The sequence below is a fragment of the Cyanistes caeruleus genome, chromosome 6, assembly GCF_971803275.1.
Source record: "Cyanistes caeruleus chromosome 6, bCyaCae1.hap1.1, whole genome shotgun sequence".
NCBI lineage: Eukaryota > Metazoa > Chordata > Aves > Passeriformes > Paridae > Cyanistes > Cyanistes caeruleus.
Genome location: NC_141706.1, coordinates 8,698,586 through 8,715,997, shown reverse-complemented (window position 1 = coordinate 8,715,997; position 17,412 = coordinate 8,698,586). Strand labels below are relative to the sequence as shown.

At 55.0% G+C, this 17,412-nt stretch overlaps 2 protein-coding genes across 2 annotated transcripts; one reads left to right on the top strand and one right to left on the bottom strand.

Annotated features, from left to right (window-relative positions):
• Nucleotides 1–838: 838 nt before the first annotated feature.
• DDB1 (damage specific DNA binding protein 1) lies at nucleotides 839–13,221 on the bottom strand. The gene is made up of 27 exons (XM_086894382.1): nucleotides 12,931–13,221; nucleotides 12,120–12,268; nucleotides 11,902–12,018; nucleotides 10,809–11,030; nucleotides 9,131–9,245; nucleotides 8,935–9,032; nucleotides 8,086–8,244; nucleotides 7,634–7,717; nucleotides 7,367–7,483; nucleotides 6,945–7,047; nucleotides 6,762–6,837; nucleotides 6,574–6,682; nucleotides 6,181–6,359; nucleotides 5,934–6,097; nucleotides 5,744–5,851; nucleotides 5,325–5,532; nucleotides 5,133–5,228; nucleotides 4,849–4,960; nucleotides 4,288–4,411; nucleotides 3,881–4,045; nucleotides 3,443–3,537; nucleotides 3,150–3,320; nucleotides 2,568–2,677; nucleotides 2,257–2,426; nucleotides 2,044–2,146; nucleotides 1,699–1,822; nucleotides 839–1,418 (listed from the first exon to the last, which is right to left on the bottom strand). The coding sequence occupies exons 1-27, from the start codon at nucleotides 12,989–12,991 to the stop codon at nucleotides 1,335–1,337; spliced, it is 3,423 nt and encodes a 1,140-aa protein (XP_086750508.1). The 5' UTR covers nucleotides 12,992–13,221; the 3' UTR covers nucleotides 839–1,334.
• TKFC (triokinase and FMN cyclase) lies at nucleotides 13,085–17,307 on the top strand. Its single transcript, XM_086894388.1, has 18 exons — nucleotides 13,085–13,265; nucleotides 13,809–13,851; nucleotides 13,937–14,126; nucleotides 14,201–14,311; nucleotides 14,395–14,576; nucleotides 14,648–14,726; nucleotides 14,825–14,914; nucleotides 15,027–15,061; nucleotides 15,158–15,242; nucleotides 15,316–15,405; nucleotides 15,489–15,605; nucleotides 15,776–15,895; nucleotides 15,980–16,117; nucleotides 16,376–16,482; nucleotides 16,560–16,663; nucleotides 16,742–16,775; nucleotides 16,881–16,970; nucleotides 17,057–17,307. The coding sequence occupies exons 2-18, from the start codon at nucleotides 13,846–13,848 to the stop codon at nucleotides 17,225–17,227; spliced, it is 1,749 nt and encodes a 582-aa protein (XP_086750514.1). The 5' UTR covers nucleotides 13,085–13,265; nucleotides 13,809–13,845; the 3' UTR covers nucleotides 17,228–17,307.
• Nucleotides 17,308–17,412: the final 105 nt, after the last annotated feature.

Genomic DNA, 17,412 nt, shown 5'->3' with positions numbered 1-17,412 from the left:
GGGGGGGGGGGGGGTTCAGTCCAATTTTTTTAGGAACCCAATGTAACAGTGAGGAGTTCCTGTCCTAAGGGAATGTGATCCCAAATACCTGGGAGGCAGCTCCATGACCAGTGGCAGTGTATAAACAATGATCCAGCCCTGGCCAGCAGCACTTTTATCCCAAAAACAGCAGGGTGCCAACGTTGGGTTTTGGCACCAGCACCCCCAGTTTTGGTGGGAAAAGGAGAGCGCTTCCAGGATCCGGGCTGTGCCGCTCCCTGGGCCTCCCAAAATTTGGGAACAAGCTGCTCCAGGTAGGTAAACACAGCCCAAGGTAATAAAAGCAGCAGCCCAGAGTCCAAGGTCACTCCCTGCTCCCCCAGCTCTTGGAAGAGATGTCCAAATATAGCCTTGTCCCTGCGGCCTCCTCTGAAAATAGGGGATGGAAGCGGGAGCCAGGGATGCTTCCAGCACAAACTGTCTCTGGGAGGGAAGGATTTGGGAAAAACACACATGGAATGGGACTTGGGGGCCACTTAACCAGGGGTTAGAGGGGAGATCCAGGTTGGGGAGAGCATGAAAAGATCCAGGATAACCCCCAGATTCCATGAGAGATGTGAAGGAGGTGGGAGACCACGAGAACTATTAATGAGTAGCAAGAGGCTGGAAAATCCAGCTTTCCCAAAAAATTCCATCACAATCTGCCTCTCCAGGCACTCACAGTGCCACTGGCAAACAGGCAAGGAACTAAAATTTCCTACGCATCCAAGAAAAGTCAGCAAAATGCACCTGGAAAACAGGTGTCCCCAAGATCCCAGAGCCAAGGACTTGGATATCATCATTCCTCAGGACACACATCTTTCCTCTTGGACTACTTTATTTGGTAAAACTCCAAAATCAGCAACAGCTTGAACTTCCCAGAACTTCCCACCCTGAGCAAGGCATGGATCCTATGGAGACAGAGTTATCCCGCTCAGCTCCAGCCTCAGCTGCTCCTCCAGCTTTGATTCCCCTTCCAAAAAAAAAAACAAAAACAAACCAGGATCAAAAGCAAAACCAAAAGCCAAAAAACGTAATAAAATATCTAAGGACACCAGGGAAAAGGGAATCGAGGTGAGGGCATCAGATCCCAGTGGATCACCCAAGGAAAGGGACAGTTCTGGGCACAGCCAAATCTGCAGAATCCATGAATCCCAGCAGGAGATGACTGACACCCCTCCAAATTCTTAACAAGCTGCTCCCCCTGTGAGATTCCGTCCCCCTCCGGCCGCTGCTGCCGGTGTTGGGCACGGCCGGGGAAGGATTTCCCTTTGCTCCATGTGGAGAGGAGGAGTGGGGAACGATCCTGAATCCTGCTAATGGATCCGGGTCAGCTCCTCTACGATCTTTATGAGGTCGTCCACGGTGGCTTCCCTCTTCATCCCGCTTCCATCGTCAATCTGCACAGGGAGGAACAGGCATTGGAGACATCGGCAGGTGCTAAAAAACATTCCCAGTAAATTCAGGAGGGTGTGGATTTAGGATTTTCCAGAGAGGCTATGGCTTCCTCATCTCTAGAAGTGGTCCAGGCCAGATTGGACAAGGCTTGGAGCAACCTGGAGGTGTCTTGAAGTCCCTTCCAACCCAAACCATTCCATAACTCTACAATTCCATGATTTACTGAGCCTGGATTTCTGAGCAAGGTTCTTGAAGGATCCAAGGCCATGTTCCCAAGCTCACCTGCAGATTTGCCACCACTTCCTGCATCTTGGGCCTGCTGATGTCCAGGAAACTCTCGATCAGGTCTCCATCAATGAATCCTGTGGCCGGTTCTGTCTTCCGTTCGGTGTGGAATGATCTCCAGGTGCCGCTGTCAAGGAGCCAAATCCACAGGAAATTACACCAGCCCTGATGTGATTAATGGTGGGATGGCAGTGCTGGGTTAATGGCTGGACTCTGTGGTCTCAGAGGGCGTTCCCAACTTTAATTCCATGATTTCTGAGGGCACCAGCAAACCCGCTCCTACCCACTCCAGCTGGTAAACCCCACCCAGCACAGGCTCCTGGCTGGAATGTCAAAGGATATAAGGAATGCTCAATCTTCCCCACACTCTTGATGACTTTGTTGAGCCTGTTCTGCATGTCCAGGAGCAGGTTGTACCAGCTTTCCGACAGGGATGTCACCAGGCCTGCATGGGAATAACGGACATGGGAATATGGCAGGGGGTGGAGCTGGATGAGCTTTCCAACCCAAACCATTCCAGAATTCTGCAGGGAATCCTCAGCCCCCGCTCCTTACCGATCATGCCATTGACAGTGCCGAAGAGCACGGATCCCTGGGTGGGTGTGGAAGTCTCTCCCAAGTTCTGCATGACCAGGGATCCGTGGCAGAAGACATTGACGAACTCTCCGAGGTGGGATAATCCCACTTCCTGCAGGTGTTGCCTCTCCTCATCTGTCGTGGCCGCGCTGGAATCCCAAACACTGCTCAGTCCCCGATGGGGGCACTCCAAAACTTTCCCTTGCTCCCAAAAACTGGGAACGCTCCTCCAGTTTTCCTGAAGATCCCATCACCCCATCCCATCCCTGTTCCCACTCCATCTGGCTCACCTGTCCTTCTGGCACACAAACAGATTGAAAGCGTTCTCCGCTCCCAAGAAATTATCATCATCCAGGATCTCCACGGCACTCATCCAGTTTGGATTGAAATCCCGGGCAATCTGGAAGGAGCCAAGAAGGGACACGCTGTGTCCAGGTGGCCTGGCCTGGGTTCCTGCATCCTTATCCCACCCAACACCAATATTCAGGAGCGAGGCAGGATCCAGCATGTCCCCCTCTGCTCCAGGACGCAGCTGAGTAGGAAAGGCACTCCTGGAGATGGTCCTAGTCCAAGTAGCACTTGGATAACATCCCGGGAAAGCGTGGAACAGCCTATGCCAAAGCCACTCCAGCAATTTAAACCCCCATTCCAAGTGGACACCAGGCATCCCAGATGGCACCTCCCGCCCACCAGGCACCAGCTGCTCTTCCCACAGCCAGTTCCCTGGAAACTGAGGGACTCCATCCCCGCAGAAACCACAGGGATCCGTGTGAAACCTTATCCAGGCAAGCCAAACTCCTCCTTTTATCCCCTCCGACGCCATTCCCTGTGCCCAGAGCTGTTGGAACAGATTCCCGGCATCACTTCCATACCTCCTCGAAATTCCCTTCCATGGGTTTGTAGGCCAGGAGCAGCACAGAGCGCATGAGGTCTCCCACCAGGATGAAATCCCCCTTGGTTTTCAGGTACAGGGCCATGATGTTGTTGTAGTGGTTGCATTCCGTGCGCAATTCCTTCTCCGCTGTCCACTCGTACAGGCGTACCTGTGGGATGGGACACGGATTGGGACAGTCCTCACGGGAGCTGGGATATGTTCCTCAACAGACAGCTGGCTGACATCCAGATCCACAAACACACTCCCAAAGAAAGTCAGGGCCTTGCCTACCGTGCTGTTGATGCTGGCTAACAGCTTCCCGTTGAATTCCACCATGGAATACACAGCTCCCTTGACCTCCTTCTCAGCCAGGCTCTGCAGCTTCCCTGGAATAAAGCCAGGCATTACTTGGCTTGTTTATCCAAAGGGTGGGAAGTCAAGGGGGTTCAGCTGAGCTGGCCTGAATTTTGCTTCCTAAAAAACTGTTTCTGAGGGGGACAAGTGACATGGAAAGCAAATCCCAGAATCCTGGCTGGTGAGGGATTCTTGAGTTTCTCTAGGAGACAGGGGGAAAGGGAACACAGCACATACAGATGCCAACAACAAACAGACTCCTTGGGAAAAACTGCCTGCTCCTGGGATACGAGCCCTCTGGGGTCTGAGGAGCTCATCCCTGATCTCCCACCAAAAAAAGATGGATTTTTCCAGATGAGAACACCTTGTTCTTACCATCAGAGTAGTGGAAGACGACGATCCGGCCTTGCTTGGGCTCCGCTTCCTCAGGATACACCATGGCAGTGCCCACAATGAAGTAGGTGTTGGGATCCTTTCCCAGCTTGCAGGAGACCAGGCTGAGGGCATACTCATTTTGCAGGAACTGGTGAGCATGGAGCACTGGGAGGAAAAAAAAAGCGGGAAAGGGAGGAACAAATGGGATCCCAAAGTCCTTAAACTGAAAGCCTAAGACACATCCTAGAGATTCCCTGTCCTATTCCCCACCAACTTGTGCCATCAAAAATACCAAGGGGTATTCCCTAAACCTTATGGCTGATGTTCCTCCCGGAAAATGCTTTGGCTGAAGCTCCCATGGGCTTCTCCAGGATGGGAAAAGCTGGATTTTGGGATGAGACAGGTACCTTCAAAGGTGTGCTGGTCTATGATGAGCAGGTTATGCACTTCCACCTCCTCTCCGAAGGATGTCTCGTGCGGAGCTGTGCTGCTGGAAAACAGCTTGCTGGTGCTCACACTGCTGGACAAGGCCTGGGAAACAGGAAAATCCGTCACATCCCGGTGCTACTCTGGATATCCAGAGCATTCAGGCACTCGGTGAGTGGGAAAAGGGAAGGAAGAACGGGTGGAGCAAGGAATGAGAAAGAGACACAATCCCTGGTCCTGCAGGGCTGAGTGATGGTGTTCATCTGAGTTTACACAGAGCTGTGGCTTCCAGAGCTAGATCCTTGGGAAAAGGAAAACTTTGGAGACCACTAAGAAGTCTCTATGGGATATGGAAGGAGCAGCACCCAAAAATACAGGAACAATGGCTATGACCTCCCCTCGCAGAGATCCCACCATCCCATTCCTCTCCAGCTGAAGAACTGCATTGGGCTCACAGCTTCGGAAGGAAGGACTGTGAAGGAAAACCTGGATCAGGAATTCTGATCCCCACAGCGCAGGGATGACCCAGCCTGGTATCTCACCTGGGTGCTGGCACTGGGTCTGAGTGCCGTGGTGCCCCCACTGGCATCCTGCACCTCGATCCGGCTGGAGAGCACCCCAAAACACTGGGATACCTCTTGGTAGCAGATTTTCCTGTGGGATAAACAGAGCCATGTGAGTGGGAGAGCCAGGAAAAGCCATTCCAAGAGCCCTGGAAGCAAACAAGAACTGTTTGTTTGCTCCTGGGATGGCAACATCACCCCAACCCTTGTCCTGTGCAGCAGAGCACCCTGATTCCAGGAATCCTCTTCCCAGGAATTCTCACCTGGGCGACTCATAGAGGGGAACAGTGCGGATGTGCAGCTTCTGGATCTCATCAATGGTGCCGATGGTCAGTGTGCTGTTGTTGGCCAAGGCCAAACTTGTGGGAAAAAAATCATGGAAAACACTGGGTGAAACAGCAAGAACCTCCCTCCCCTCCATATCCCTTAGGATCAGGAACCCGTGGCAGGCTCACCTGTCAGGATATCCGTCGGAATTGAGGGGGCACATGTAGTTGACCTCCTTGAGGTTGACGTTGGAGAAGACCAGCTTGTGGTTGCTGCTGTAGATGACGGTGGGGCGGTCGGAGCAGGCGAACACGTTGGTGGTGGACAAGGAGCGGAACGTCCTCAGCACGGTGGGCTGCGTGCCCAGGGTCACCTTCTTCCTGTCACTCAGCAAGCCTGGATTCAGAGGGAAGAGGGATTGGGATATGCCACAACACCTCAGGGAAAAAAGGAGTGCGGGTAAGCACATCCCAGATCTAAGAATCCATCTCCTTTTTCCAGTGTGCTGGAGAAATCCCCCAGCCCACAGCCAGTTGCACCTGAGCATGTGGCTGAGAAAGCACGGAGGATCTTTCCCAAAAAACTGGAAAGGAAGGGAAAAGGTCACCTGTCTCAAGGCTGAGGCCGAAGTAGAAGAGAGCTCCGTCCCCCAGGGCACACAGGAGGTAGTGGCTGCTCTCGAAGGTCGTCATCAGGATGGAGCGAGGGATAATCTCTGTGGGAAGCAGGAACAGGGACAGCTGAGGTCACCATGAGGTCATGGCCAGTGACCACTGCCACCCTTGGGAGGGTCCTACCTCCTCCCAGCATCTCCTTGTGCAGCAGCTCGAAGGACGGGAGCTTCAGGATGCGGGCAGAGATGTCAGTCCAGAGCCCGATGGCGCAGAGCGGGGACATCCCGTTGGAGTCCCCCAGGGGGGTGATGTCCAGGCAGGCCACCTCATGCTCCATCTCTGTGCAGCTGGGAGGAAGGAGGGAGACAGACAGGTGTCTGCCTGGATCCCAAATCCCAGCATCCCAAGAGCCCTCAGGATGTGGGCTCACCTGATCTGCCGGAGCTCCTGGGGCCGGATTTCCAGGTAGTACAAGGCTCTTCCCACGGCCACCACCACCTGTTTACTGTTGCAGGAAGCGACGCTGATGTTCTTCCCATTGGGCTCTTTCCACTCGCTCACCAGGGATTTGGGCTCCTGGCTGACCAGTCGCACCGAGGCAGAGGTGATCTGGGAAGAGAGACAGGAAAAATCATGGAAAAAGTGTTTCCAAGGTGGGTGGCACAGCAAGAACCTCTCTCCATATCCCTTAGAAACATGAACCCAGCATCCTGTTTGCTGATCCCATCAGCTCAAGGAAGCACTCCAACCTCTGCCCTGGATATGTCACAATCCATATGGCACCAGGAGAGCTATATCCATGTTCTCCTCGTGCTGGAATTACCTGGATCAGCTGCTGATGTGCCACATTGCCACAGAAGAACGTCTGCTGGTCATCCACAAATCCTGTGAGCTCCGTCTCTTCCACTTCCTCTCCATTCAACATCAGAACCCTGCGCAGGGAAGGGAATTCCCATTAATTCCTGCTCTGACGTGGGGCTAGGAGTCTGGATCAGCTCATCCCACCTTTACCTGGTCTGGCCAACAAAGGACAGCACCAAGGTGTTGTCCGTCTCCCGGTGCGGATCCGACCTCAGTGGCCACAATCCTGCAACGAGGAGGCCACAGTTCCTCACACACTCCCTCACAATTCCACATCCCAACCTCATCTGTGCCCACCATGTCCCCTGCCAGGCTGTGGAACACCTCCCACACCTTTAATTCCCGGCAGGTCGATGCTGGCGTGCTCATGGATCCCGATGCCGTTCCGGATGATCCGCAACGATCCCTCTTTGAAAGCCCCAGAGCAGGTGACCAGCTGGAAGAAAAGCAGATGGACTTTACCAGCCATGGCTGGGAAGCTCCTCCACTCTCCTCTGGGATCATGGAAATGTGGAACCCATTCTAGAACCATGGAATCCTGGAATGGTTTGTGTTGGAAGGGACCTGAAAGATCCACCAAGGCCAGGTTGGGCAGGGCTTAGAGCAACCTGGTCTAGTGGAAGGTGTCCCTGCCCATGGAATGAGATGATCCTTAAGGTCCCTTCCAACCCAAACCATTCTGGGATTCCATGATTTTATGGATACACTCAGCCAAAAAATTCCCAGCAGTGAGGAGGGAGAAGCAGGAATGTTACCTGGCCTTGGCCTTGTCTCTCCAGGTCCACCACGCACATGTCCACAATGGGCCCGAGGTTGGTGAAGGTCTCCATGGCCACCACGTAGGATCCCTGCTCGTTGCTGTCCACATTGAGCTGGAATAAATACTGGAATCAATTCTTGTCTTTTAAGGAGCAGGACAGGGGAAGGGCAGGCAAAGAGAAGACAGGAAAATGCGTCCACATCTCCAGGTTTTGATGGAAATCAAGTCCTGTGGGAACTCACAACCAGGAGCTGCCACGTACCTTCACGAGCTGGGAATCTCCAAGCCTGGAGCCAACAAACACCACTCCATTATCCAGGTAGGTCAGGCACTCAGCAATGGATGTCTGGAAAATGGGAAGAGGCAGGTGACCCACCAGTGGCACGGAAAGGTCCTGGCACACACACACACACACCTTCCACCACTAAGCTGTTATCCAACAGAAAAACCCTTGGCATGGGAAGGGAATTTAATCCCTCCATAAATCCCAAAAAGTCCAAGCTCCTCCCAGTGCAAGCACCAGGGGGAAAAAAAACAGGAAGAAGATGTAAGTTTTAAGTGCCCACAGGGAATTTTCCCAACAGTTCAGGGCTGTGACAAATGTGAAGCGTCAACATCTCCAGCTCCCAAAATTCCCACTCATTCCTAAACGGAGCCTTTCCAGACTTGGGAGAATCCCAGGCAAGTACCAGGGATGGCCCAGGTGATTCATACCTCTCCCAGCAGCTCCACACGCAGATCCTTCAAGGTGACAGTGCCATCCATCTGCTCTTCCTTCTCCAGGAGCAGCATGAAGAGCCGCCCTTCCATGTCTCCCAGCAAATACCGCGATCCGTTGGGATCCACACGGTTGTGGCACACGATGGTGCTTTGCTGCAGGGAAAGCAGGGCATTCTAGGATTCCACTGGAACAGCCCCAGACTGGTCCCCAAAAGCTCTGTGCAGGTGATGTGCTCCCAGCTCCAGTATCCCACACACTCCAGATCCTAGGAGCGGACTGAGACCTTCAGGCACCAATATTCCCATTTCTCCCCCAAGATTTTTAGCCTGTCCTTATTTCCATCTTAAAAGAACCTTTGGATGGCAATTCCAGCCCTCTTTCAGCTCGGAGCAACACCTCAGCCATGCCATTGGTGCTTCCTCCTCCAATTAAACATGGGAAGTGACCTGTTATTCCCACAAAACCCACAAGTCCAATTGCTGTTGTGAAATCTTTAAGCCTTTTCTCCTCTGAACAAGTCTCCAAGGGGCTCATCCATGTTTTCCACTGCCTGAAATGAAACCAGGCTCTGCCCTGGAATTGTGCCCAGACCATGCACTAATTCCTAATTAATCCCATTCCCTGGGGCCCAAACAAAATCCCAAGAACTCTGCAGAAAGGGGAGGCACACAGGGACCATGGATGTCCCTTGATCCCCAAAAACAGTGACCGAAAGCCAAACCTCTGGAAGTCCATGTAAGTGGCACTGTTAAACCACACCTGGGACAACAGGGGTTTGAATTCCTGGCTGGAAGGGCTAGGAAAGGAGGGGATTTTTGGGATGCAGTCCCGGATCCTCTCACCTTGATGATGGGAGGAGCGATAGCCAGATATTTATCCCCATTGTGGTAGGTGATGGATTCCTGTCCGATGATAATGGCGCCTCCAAAGGGCTCTGGCACTGCGGGACACACAACAAACATGAGACAACCTGCCTGGAAAACAGGAGCCATCCAGCCTGGAAAAACACGGGAAGATCTTTTACAAACAAGGCCCAACCTGCGATGACCATGGAGGCTTCGGCCTCCACATTTTCCTGCTTCCAAGGGCCTTTGTTGAATTCCTTCTCCCGCAGGGACACCTCGTATGTCTTCACATGGCGGCCCTGGGGATCCTGGAAGAGAAGCAGAAGTGGATGAGATTCCAGAAGTGAGAACGTTCTGCCTCATCTCCTGCAAAAACACCATTCCAGGGAGCTGCTGAGGCTTCCCACCTCCTCATCCTCCCTCATATTCACATGCCACCATTCTCCCAAATTTTTCCTTATATCAATACTCCCTGAGGAAATTCCTGTGCCAAAAAAGACTGGAAAGTGTTTTTCCATTGTTTTACAAGTGATATTCTGGAATTTGTGTTCCTCTGATAACCTGGGAACAAGAGGTGTAATGGAATATCATCCCCTCTTCCAGCTCCTGCAAACATTCGGGAATTCAGGGGGTTTTATCCCTGTGGTTTCAGAACTTCCCAAAAATTATCCCAGCCCCTGCTGTCCTATTCAGACCAGGTCCTGGAATAATGGGCAATAAATGGAGAAAGAATCTAGGAAACAGCTTGGAAACATCCTGCTCTCCATAGGGTCAGGATCATCTATTGGATCCAAACAATCTGGAGCTTTATGAGTCACAACTGACATCCTGCTCCTGCTCCAAGCTGTTTTGACATGGATCATGGAATCATTAAATTTGGGAAAGCACTTTTCTATGGATGCTAGCTTTGGAGCAGGCTGCAGGCCCATGGCCTCTCAGTCCTGCCTGAGAAGCTAGCCTGAGAGCTTCAAAGGAGGATTTCAAAACAATCCTCAGAGACAGAAAACAACTGCCAGGTGCTGTTTGTCTGTCCTCTTGTTTTCCTTGCAGGAGGGAGTCAGGGGGGTGGTGAGCCCCCCCTGACCAATGATGGTGATGTAGCACTTTACTAACCAATAAGAGTTTCCTTTCTGTATTTTTCCACGTATCTGTCTATAAGACAGGGCTGAAGTAATAAACCAGAGAATTATCATGTTGAAACTCCCTTGAGAGTTTATGTCGTTCTTTATAGCCGTTCCCAATCGGAACGACACTTTTCCAACTGTTCCCCTACAGGTATGTGGTGACAAAGTGGCTTCCTCCATCCAGGATGTTTGGAGGAATCCATCAATGCCCAAACAGAGATTAATGGAGCCACTGCTGGCATGGAATTTCAGCTAAGCCTGGGACAGCCTGGAATTTAACAAAGGAAAGCTAATCCCTTGCTCACTCAGCACAGCAAAGGCTCTTTGGATCAAAACAGGCATCCAGAGAAGGCCTGGAATGCTCTCTCCATATGGAGCCAGGTGATGGGAGTGGTCATGAATCTTCTTTACACACCTGGAATTACCTCCCCAAAATACCAAGAAGGGCACTACCTTATTTTTTAAGGAAAGGCTCAAGTCTTGCTATGGGAAACAACTGTTTGTGGATCTTGCTGGAAAGATCCCCAAGATCCTCCTGGGGTTTTAACAAGGAAAATTCCCATCCAAGGTAGAGCTGTCCAGGAATCCTGTGGGAAAGCATTTCTTCCTCCCTCCCAGAGTTGGAAAAAGGCAGCATGGAGGAACGTGGAGGAGATGGAATCATCCCTAATTCTGCCTTCCACAAAGCCTTTGGAAAACCTTGGGAGCCCTTGGCTCCACCTGGGTTATCCATGGATAAGCAGGCACCTGGTAGACGAAGCAGATGGTGGGAGCTTGGCAGCCGTAAAGGAATTTCACGTCGATGACCTGGAGCTCTTCCAGGCGGATGTTGAAGGCCTTTAATTCCTTGTTCTCCCGATCCAGGGGGATGACCTTGAAGAGGCCATCGTAGAGCCGCAGCCCGATCATCCGGCACTCGGGGTCAATGATCCCGATGATCCCCGTCTCCGAAGGGCGGCCGATGCGATCCTGAGGGAAAATTCCAGAGAGAGGGGAAAGAAAAAGGTGACTAGTGCCAGGACAATATCCCTGAAAAACAGGGACAGGAGTTGCCAGCCCTTAGGTGAGGAATGGCTCCTTGCACACTTCCCAAAAGGCTTGAGAATTCCAGCTGGGAAGCCACCAAGGAGGAGGAGACGCCTTTCCAACTGCTACACCTGGCAGAGGTCCCACACCACACAGCTTCACCACAAATTCCCACAGGACTCATTTCCCAGGGAAAATTCAGCCTCAAAAGGAGTTTAGGCTTTAATTTTCCTTAGATTTAATTTGTTATTCCACAAGGTCTCCCAGGAACATAGCTGAATCCATAGGGACACGGCTTGGAGCATCCTGGTCTAGCGGAAGGTATCCGTGGCAAGGGGTGGAATGAGATGATCTCGAAGTCCCATCCATCCCACACCATTCCAGGATTCCATGTGCTGGTTCAAATGAACCCAATCCCATTGGGAAGAAATCCTTCTCTGTGGGAGTAATGAGGCCCTAGAATGGATTTCCCAGAGAAGCTGTGGCTGCCCTATCCCTGCAAGTGTTCCAGGCCAGGCTGAATGGGGCTTGGAGCAACCTGGGATAGCACAAGGTCTCCTTGCCCACAGAAGGGAAGTGGATGAGCTTCAAGGTCTCTTTTCCAACCCAAACCATCCCAGAATTCCACGAATCCTCCCAGAGACCAAGACTAACTCTGGAAACGTCCTGTGACTGCAGGTGACCCATCCCAGATCCAGCAGCCAGCAAGGAACCACCAAGAGAGCAAGAGAAATCCAACACCCTGCTGCACCAGGAAGGCAGAGCCATCCCTAGGGAAGGAAATTCCCATTCCAGGTGCTGCATTCCCCCTCACCTGCACATTTCCATGGGCACGGGTGATGATGTCAATGCTATCCCCGTTCTGCTTGTATTCCAGGATGCAGGCATTGTACTTGGCCGTCAGGATGAACAGCAAATCCTTGCTCTCCCCCTGCCCGAAGAAACACGGACAATGCAAATTCCAGGGGCAGACATTCCCATCTTACCCCACCCAGGGGGGCACAGCTCCATCCCTGCTCTGCCAGCACCCACCTTGGGGCGGAAGAGCTCCATGACGGCGGTTTTTCCATACATTCCCACTTCCTTGACGGGCCGTAGCCCCTCGGCTGTCACCACGTAAATCTCCAGCCGGGTGTTCTTGGCAATCAGCAGGTTCAGGTCCTCCGCAGAGGTGAAGTGTCCTGGGAAAAGAGGGAAGGAATCCCAGAGGAGGGATCAGCTGGTACCTCGGAGTGCCGGGCTGCACTTCCACAGCTTCCCCGGAGCATCCCAAAATCCCAGCACTGTGCTAAACACCCTCAGCAACTGCTTTCTCTCAGGCTGCACACCTTGTTTTTTTCTGCAGAAATGCTCTTCCCACTGTCTTTCCTCAGGAATCCTCATTCCTGGGGTCTCTTCCCACCACACCCAGCACCCCCAGGGCTCTTGAGGCTCCAATAGCCTCCCCAAATCCCACTCTCTCTCACTCCTGTTACGGATTTCTGAAGTACTTCGATCTTTCCTCTACCCCAAATCCCCTAGTACTCCTATACTGGCATGCAAATATCAAATACAAAAATCCTCCGGTACCCCAAAACTCTCCGGTAAACCAGAATCCCCGGTACCCCCAAACCCCTCCGTACTCCAAAACCCACCCGTGAACCTCACACCCCGCCCTACCCCAAAACCCTCCCCGTACTCCCAATCCCTTCCCGGTGCCCCAAAAGCCCGCCGGGACACCCGGCGCCCCCCGGCACCTCCATCCCCCTCGTGTCCCCCGTACTTCCAGCCCCCCATTACTCCATGATCACCCGCCCCCTCAAACCGGGTGTTCCCGTCACCCCCCTCCCCCGCCCCGCGGTACCGGTGACGCAGCCATTGACGGCCGTCGGCTTCTGCGCCGTCACCACGTAGTTGTAGGACATGTTGGGGGAACCGGGAGGTCCCGGGGGGGCGCGGGGGAAACCGGGGGGGGGAACGGAGAGCGCGGCCTCTCTGCCGCCGTCGCCGCCACTTCCGGGAAGTGGGTGCACTGGGCCGCTCTAGCCGGCCGATAAGACTCGGGAGGAGGAGACGAGAGGAGCCGCTCTAGCCGGCTGGGAGGACCGCGAAGAGCAGACGAGAGGAGCCGCTCTAGCCGGCTGGGAGGACTGCCAAGAGCAGACGAGAGGGGCGGCTGGAGGACCTTGGAGAGCGCAGGTGTGGCGGGGGATGCGCGGGCGGTCTCCCTCCAAACCCGCGGGACCCGCTGATCCCGCCGTGATCCCACGCTGTATCCCGAAGGGAGGACCCCGCATGGGAGGGTGCAGCCCCCTCTCTGCTCCCTGCAGCTCTGTGGCCCCTGAAAGCTGGAGTGTGGATCCGTCCAGGGCCTGCTCTTGAGAGGAGTGCGAGTCCCTCTATCACACAAAAAAAGGGGTCCCTGTTTGGGGGTGGTCCCATCCTGATTTCCCGCCTCAAAAGGGGGTCCCGCTTTGAGGAGGGAGGAGCCGTCAAGGTCCTCTCTCATCCCAAAATGGGGTCCCTGTTTAGAGGTTATCCCATCCTGGCTCCTTATCCCAGAAGGAGCTCACTGCTTGGGAAGGTGTCCCTGTTTGGGAACAACTCCAACACCAGCCCCATTCCCACGAGACACTCCCCATAGCATCACCATCACCTGAGACACCATCCCACCCCCTTCCCAGCCCCACCTCTCCAGACCGCTGTCCATTAAACACTGGACCTTGCCCTCTTTCCGGACAGATTCCATCTTTGGATCCGAGTGCTGCGCTCCGCTTCCATGGAGGTGAGCCTGGAGCAGGTGTGTTGTCATTCCTGTGGGGTTGGCATTCCTCCTTTCACCGTCCCACTGCTCCCCATTTTTCCCCCAGGTCCCCAAAAAGCTGGTGACGACGGTCTCCGGCTGTGCGGACGATGCTCTGGCCGGGCTGGTGGCCTGCAATCCCGGGCTCCGGCTGCTCCAGGGGCACCGGGTGGTCCTTCGGGATGACCTGCCGGCCATCCGTGGCCGTGTGGCCCTGATCTCTGGGGGGGGCTCCGGCCACGAGCCTGCCCACGCAGGTGAGACCCCCCCCCGTCCCACCTGTACCCCCCACCCATGAGCAACGGGGACGAGCCCTCTTCCCTCTCCACAGGCTACGTTGGGAAGGGAATGCTGACCGGAGTGGTGGCCGGAGCTGTGTTTGCATCCCCATCCGTGGGCAGCGTCCTGGCAGCCATCCGGGCCGTGGCACAGGCTGGAGCAGGTTGGGAACACACTGGGGTGGAATTTTGGGGTTTCTCCCTCCAGTGCTGTGTCATTCCCGTTGTCTCTACATCCATCCTGCAGCCGGGATCCTCCTGATCGTGAAGAACTACACCGGGGACCGGCTGAATTTCGGGATGGCCCTGGAGCGGGCGCGGGCTGAGGGGGCCGACGTGCGGATGGTGGTGGTGGGCGACGACTGCGCCTTCGCCACGCCGGGGAAAGCCGGGCGCCGTGGGATCTGTGGCACTGTCCTCATCCACAAGGTTCTGCTGGGAACCCTTTATGGGGATTTGGGGAATCCTGGGGGGTCACTCACCCTCTGTGCCCGGGACAGGTGGCGGGAGCTCTGGCTGAGGCGGGAGCGAGCTTGGATGAGATCGAGAAGAAGGTGACAGCAGCTGCCAAAGTCATGGGTGCGTTGTGTTATCCCATAGGAATGTTATCCTGTGTCCCCCAGCCCCTGAATCCCAAAAATCCCCCTAGTTTTAACAGAACATTTCCACCTGCACAGGTACCCTGGGTCTCAGCCTGTCTCCCTGCAGCATCCCAGGATCCAAGCCCTCGTTCCAGCTGGCTGAGGACGAGATGGAGCTGGGGCTGGGTGAGGAGCGGCCCCTCAGTGTTCCCCTCGGGTCCCTGGAGGGTCCGAATGTCCCTGTTCCCCCGGGGAGGCGTCACCAGGGCTGGCATGTCACACGGCCCTGTCTCCGTAGGCATCCATGGTGAGGCTGGAGTGCGCAGGATGAAGGTGAGGGGGGAATTCTGCTGCTTCCTCCTCATTCCCAGATCTCCCTAGTTCTAGACCTCCCCACTCTGCTCTTCCCCTGCTCTGTGTCCCCTCCAGGTGCTGCCAGCGGATAAGGCTGTGGAGACGATGCTGAAGCACATGACGGATCAATCCAACGCTTCCCACCTGTCCCTGACCCCTGGTGAGACCCCCAAACCCTCTGTGCTCCCCCAAATCCCTCAGATCCCTGTCTCATCCTGCCCCCCATCCTGCAGGATCCTCTGTGGTACTTGTGGTGAACAACCTGGGTGGATTGTCCTGCCTGGAGATGGGAATTGTGGCTGGAGCTGCTGTGCGCTCCCTGGGTGAGTGCAGAGGGGAGCTTGGGATCCTATTCCCTGGCTCTGGCTGCTCTGGAATGCCCCCATCTCGATCCTGGATCCCACAGAGAACCGAGGGATCCGCATTGCCCGGGCCTTGGTGGGATCCTTCATGACGGCGCTGGAAATGGCTGGAGTCTCCCTCACCCTCATGCTGGTGGATGAGGAGCTGGTGAGGCTGATCGGTGAGTTCCTGGTGGGAATGCAGCCTGGGATTGGGGTATGGGGGTTCCCACGTGCTGGGTGATGGGACACAAGGTCAGTGGGATGTCTGGGGGTGGAATTCCTGGCTGCTGGGTGTGCCGGTGAGGATCCAGTGGGATCCTGAGCCACCACATGTCTCTGGCTCTTCCAGATGCCAAGACCACGGCCATGGCGTGGCCCAACATTCTCGCTGGACCAGTGACCACCCGGAGGGAGGAGGTGCCAGCTCCAATAGAGGGACCCAGGAAGCTGCAGGAAGAGACTGGAACTGGTACAGAGCTCCCGTCCCTTGTCACATCCCCCCCGTGCCTCAGTTTCCCCCCGGAATGTGCAGGGATGCATCTCCTCTCCGCAGGCCCCGGCACGGCGCGGGTGGAGCGGGTCCTGCAGCGGGTGTGCAGCACCTTGCTGGATATGCAGGATAAGCTGAACGAGCTGGATCGGGGAGCGGGTGACGGGGACTGCGGCCACACGCACGCCCGGGCAGCCCAAGGTGGGTGTGGGAGCCATTATCCAGGGAATTGTGGGCAATGCTGCCCCAATGGCAGCTCCCAGGAGCGGGGAGTTCCCCAGGACATCCTTTCTTGGGATTAAGGAAACCTGGGGTGCCCCTTCCTGTAATTGTATCCTGGAATGTCTCTGCATGCAGTGGCAGCTTCCCTATGGAATTGAAGACTGTCACTGCTTGTCCCCATGAGGGACAGAGGACTCCAGGGCCACCCCCATCCCGTTGTCCCTTCCATTCCCACAGCCATCCAGGAATGGATGCGCTCCCGGCCGCCTCCAGCGGCTCCAGCCCAGCTGCTCTCTGCCCTGGCTGATGTGCTGCTGGAGCAGATGGGAGGCTCCTCTGGAGTGGTGAGTGGGAATGGGAGTGGGAATTGGGGGATACACCTGGCTGCCTTTCTGGGATGGGATTGACACTATTCCCAAAGCTTTACGGGCTCTTCCTGACGGCGGCTGCCCGGAGCCTGCGTGGCCGCAGCGATTTCCCGGCGTGGGCTGATGCCATGGACGCTGGGATTGAGGCCATGCAGAGGTCAGTGCCAAGGGCTGTGGTATCCCAATTCCCCCTGGGAATCCCAATCCCCACTGAATTTCCCTGCATCCCTCACAGGTACGGAGGAGCTGCACCAGGAGACCGGACAATGGTAAGTGCTGAGAGAGCCTGAGAACCAGGGAGGCTTCCAGGGGGATGTCAGGGAGTTCCCACCTGGTCTCAGCCCTGGCACCAAGACTAATCCCACTTTTCCCAGCTGGATTCGCTGTTTGCAGCCACACAGGCTCTGCATTCCCTGCGCAGTCCTGGTGCTGACCCGCTCCAAGTGCTGGCAGCAGCCGTCCAGGTATGGAGAGCTGGGAGCTGGGATGGTGGAAAATTGGGTGGGAATCACTGATGTTATCCTGGAAAACACCCTGTTTTCCCTGGCAGAGGGCAGAGGCGGCAGCAGAAGCTACCAGGCACATGGAGGCTGGGGCGGGCAGAGCCAGCTACATCCGCTCATCCCGGCTGGAACAGCCTGATCCTGGGGCTGTGGCCGTCGCAGCAGTTCTGGGAGCAGTGCTGGAGGGGCTGCGAGACCCCCTGGGCACCCCCCAGTAATGACAGGTGTATCCTCAAAAATCTGTGTCCCCTCGTAGTGATAGAGATGTGTATCCAAATAAACTCTTGTGTTCTTTCAAGGATGTTTCCCAATAAACCTGAGGATGTGGCCCCCAGTAACCCTCTGTGTCCCCCATGCTAGCATGGAGGGATGGGATGGTGGAATTTGGGGCTGTGGGGGTGCC

Bases quoted from the DNA above. Each gene is read 5' to 3' on its own strand.
- DDB1 (XM_086894382.1), bottom strand. From the start codon at position 12,991: ATGTCCTACAACTACGTGGTGACGGCGCAGAAGCCGACGGCCGTCAAT. The intron at 5,852-5,933 runs GTAGGACCCTCC...TGCTTCCCACAG, and splicing joins CAAGGAGATGCTGGGAGGAG to AGATTATCCCTCGCTCCATC. The intron at 1,823-2,043 runs ATATCCTTTGAC...TGACAGCGGCAC, and splicing joins GGGAAGATTGAGCATTCCTT to CTGGAGATCATTCCACACCG.
- TKFC (XM_086894388.1), top strand. The intron at 14,127-14,200 runs GTGAGACCCCCC...CCCTCTCCACAG, and splicing joins CCACGAGCCTGCCCACGCAG to GCTACGTTGGGAAGGGAATG. The intron at 14,727-14,824 runs GTGCGTTGTGTT...CCACCTGCACAG, and splicing joins AGCAGCTGCCAAAGTCATGG to GTACCCTGGGTCTCAGCCTG.